Raw genomic sequence first — 3,841 nt, 5'->3', positions numbered from 1 at the left:
AGAGTGCGTGCGAGAGAGACAGAAAATCAGTCTGAGCGTGACGTCGGGCGCTGCGTAGCCACTGCAAATTGATTTGTTCCTATTGGCTATAAAAATAATCTGATCTGATCCAGATTCAGCAATCTGATAGATATGGTCATTATCTAGGATTCTGCGTTTTTAGTTTTCTCGAATGTGCAATATTGTGGATGCAACAGATTTTCGTCCTTTGTGGGGGCGGAAGGGGGTCTTATAGTAAGATCTAACAGGAGTGCGGATACCAAATTTGGTTACGCTAGCCTTAATAGTCTCTGAGATTTTTGAATATCCCCAGATTTTCGTCCTTTGCGGGGGCGGAAGGGGGTGTGGCGAAATTTTGAAACAAACTCGTCTCGGTCCGATATATTAGGAGTGTGGATACCAAATTTGGTTGCTCTAGCTTTTGTAGTCTCTGAGATCTAGGCGCTGTTTTACTCTAAGCAAAGCCGCCTATGCTACGTGTGTGTTAGAGAGACAGGGCGAGAAAAAATGAAATTGTTTTCTTGATGCTGGCTATAATAATAAAACGATCCAATTCAAATTCTGCAGACTAAAAGATATGGTCATTCTCTACAATTCTACGTTTTTGGTTTTCTCATATCTTTAAAATTGTGGATGCCACAGATTTTCGTCCTTTGTGGGGGCGGAAGGGGGCGGGGCGAAGTTTTGAAATATTTTTGTAGCAGTGACATATCACAGAAGTCTGGATACAAAACATCGTTGCTCTAGCTCTTATAGTCTTTGAGCACTAGGCGCTGAAGGGGACGGACAGACGGACAGAAGGACAGACGGACGGACGGACAGACAGACAGGGCTCAATCGACTCGGCTATTGATGCTGATCAAGAATATATATACTTTATGGGGTCGGAAACGATTCCTTCTGGACGTTACACACATCCACTTTTACCACAAATCTAATATACCCCAATACTCATTTTGAGCATCGGGTATAACAAGGCAATTCAAGTCCTTTAGCGGGAATGAATTATTCATTACCAGTCGTCGCTGGTCGCTGGTCGATGATTAAATCTAATCACTTCAACCCGTTGCCAGGCCTGCGACTCCGCCAGCCGGGATCAAGTCAAGGTCGTTGTCGTTGTTATCGGGGCGCTGTGCAAATAATGCCCACGGGCCGAATTACTGTCTGTGCGAGAGGGCACCAGCACCATGCAACAAAAGTGGCGGAAGAAGGAGCAGGAGAAGCCTGGGAAAAGCACAACGGATAAGGCTGAAAAGGAAGCAGAAGACAGTAAGAGAAACAATGCGATGCCTTTTGCTTTCCGCTCCCTTTTTATACCCGATACTCAAAATGAGTATTGGGGTATATTAGATTTGTGGTGAAAATGGATGTGTGTAACGTCCAGAAGGAATCGTTTCCGACCCCATAAAGTATATATATTCTTGATCAGCATCAATAGCCGAGTCGATTGAGCCATGTCTGTCTGTCCGTCTGTCCGTCTGTCCGTCCGTCCGTCTGTCCGTCTGTCCGTCCCCTTCAGCGCCTAGTGCTCAAAGACTAAAAGAGCTAGAACAACGATGTTTTGTATCCAGACTTCTGTGATATGTCACTGCTACAAAAATATTTCAAAACTTCGCCCCGCCTACTTCCGCCCCCACAAAAGACGAAAATCTGTGGCATCCACAATTTTAAAGATATGAGAAAACCAAAACCGCAGAATCGTAGAGAATGACCATATCTATCTGATTGCTGAATCTGGATCAGATCAGATCATTTTTATAGCCAAAGGAAACAAATCAATTTGCAGTGGCTACGCAGGACCCGACGTCACGCTCAGACTGATTTTCTGTCTCTCTCGCACGCACTCTTTGTCGTGTCGTTCAATATTAGCGGCGTCTGCTGGAGGAGAGCCATACTGACTTAGTATCGGGTATAACTGTAGAGTTGCGGTCTCCGCAGCAACTCACAACGTTCCCCCTCGTTACATATTATAAATGTGTTTAGTTCGGTCCCCGTTCCCAGCATATTATAACAATGTCCCCGGTTATATGGCGGGCCCATAAACCCCCGTCGAGCGATGCATTTCAGTGCAGGATCCGGCCAGTCGTTAAGTGAAAACTGTATTCCATTTAGCAGCAAATAAATGGGGAATATTGTCTAAAACTTGAAATATATATTATAAATACAGAGCTCGAATGCGGTAATGGTTGGCCGCCCAGAATAAATGGCTACACTGAGGGAAAATCTCTTCACTCGCTGGTCAGGATGTCGCACACTTTCTGGACAAACTCCGAGCACTTGGCCTCTCCGCCCAAATCCTGGGTGCGGAAATCGGAGTCCTTGTAGAGCGATTGGATGGCGCACAGAATCCTGGCTGCATGATCGTCGAGCTTCTGTTCGCGAAGCATGAGCACGGCGGCGAGCAGGAAACCGGTGGGATTGACCAGATCCTTGCCGACCATCTCCTCGTGCGGCTTGATTTGGCAGTTGTACATCAGGCCCTTGGAGCTGACCGCGTAGCCGGGGCACATGCCGATGCCGCCCATCATGCTGCCGCCAATGGTGCTGATGACGTCGCCGTACATGCTGGAGGACACAAGGACGTCGTTGGTCTCCGGCTTCATCAGCATGTTCAGGCAGACCGTGTCCAGGTAGCGCTCCTCGAAGCGCACCTCCTGCACGTGCTTGTCGGCCTCCTCGTGCATGGCCTCGAGGAAGTTGCCGTCGGTCAGCTGCATGATGTTCGCCTTGTGGGCCACCGTGATCTTCTTGCGCTTCTCCTTCAGGGCGTAGTCGAAGACGAACTTGGCGAGGCGCGTGGAGCCCACGGAGGTGCTCACCTTAATGGTCTGCAGCACGCCGGGCACCACCCGGTGCTCGATGCCCGAGTACTCCCCCTCGAACTCGTCCCGCACGATCACGCAGTCGAACTTGCCGTACGGCGACTCGTTTCCCTCCAGGTGTTGGCACACGGACACGTACGCGAACTGTTTCAGCTCCTTGCGCAGCTTATCCAACCATCGGTGGCTCTTGATGGGTCCCCTAATGGAAACTTTGTTGCGGTATAGCGACTCCAGCACCTCTGGCGACACGTCCTCGCTGTCGGGCGCCTTGTGCTCGTGGAAGATGTCCCAGTCGATGGGCACTTTGGCCGCACAGCAGACCTCGAGCACGGCATTCGTCAGCTCCGCGCCCACGCCGTCGCCATCGATCATGGTTACCATCTTGCGCTTGGGGTCGGCTTTTCCCTTGTCGGGTCCTTTGTCGGGACCCTTGGAAGGTTCTCCTGATTTCCCAGGACTCTTTGTCGCCTGGAGCTTGCCGCAGTCCTTGGACTGGTTCTTCGACTGGTTCTTCGACTGGTTCTTCGACTGGTTCTTCGACTGGTTCTTCGACTGGTTCTTTGACTGGTCCTTTGACTGGTCCTTCGACTGGTCCTTCGAAGCATAACGCTGACAAAGCCCGAGGACTGCTCGCCGCTGGCCCGATCGCAGCTGTCGGACAATGTTCATTATATCAAATTTTGTTTATAAATATTCATTCTGTGTATGAAATGACATCGAAATGTCTGCTCATATGCTCGGCTCGGTTGAACTCGAAACTTCTGGCCGCAAATCGATTTGGCAGTATTTCAATGGCATTTCCATAAATTCCCATTCCCGGCAATGGGTTGGCCACGCTTTGGCAGCGGATCCAAGTGGGTCAATGTGGGATTCAAAAGGCCGGTGCCGCCCCTCCCCACCCACTCGCTGATACCTGATGAGGTGGGTGGCCAGTGGGTGGGTGTTGGGTGTCTGTGTAAAAGTGACAAATGTCATGTCAACTCCTGGGGGAAAAAACAATAACTGCCGCCGACAGACTA

General features: G+C 50.0%; 1 protein-coding gene across 2 annotated transcripts; it reads right to left on the bottom strand.

The window, feature by feature from the left end:
* Positions 1-2,130: 2,130 nt before the first annotated feature.
* Positions 2,131-3,554, bottom strand: LOC117185705 (isocitrate dehydrogenase [NAD] subunit alpha, mitochondrial-like). 2 transcript variants are annotated; one of them, XM_033398801.1, is made up of 2 exons: positions 3,366-3,554; positions 2,131-3,317 (listed from the first exon to the last, which is right to left on the bottom strand). In XM_033398801.1, the coding sequence occupies exons 1-2, from the start codon at positions 3,489-3,491 to the stop codon at positions 2,229-2,231; spliced, it is 1,215 nt and encodes a 404-aa protein (XP_033254692.1). In that variant the 5' UTR covers positions 3,492-3,554; the 3' UTR covers positions 2,131-2,228. The 2 variants fall into 2 exon arrangements, with proteins under 2 accessions (XP_033254692.1, XP_033254691.1); XM_033398800.1 differs by having other exon boundaries at positions 2,131-3,553.
* Between the last annotated feature and the right edge of the window lie 287 nt (positions 3,555-3,841).

This window comes from Drosophila miranda (assembly GCF_003369915.1).
Source record: "Drosophila miranda strain MSH22 chromosome Y unlocalized genomic scaffold, D.miranda_PacBio2.1 Contig_Y2_pilon, whole genome shotgun sequence".
Taxonomy (NCBI): domain Eukaryota; kingdom Metazoa; phylum Arthropoda; class Insecta; order Diptera; family Drosophilidae; genus Drosophila; species Drosophila miranda.
The sequence above is the reverse complement of the archived record's forward strand: the minus strand, read 5'-3'. Positions and strand labels throughout refer to the sequence as shown.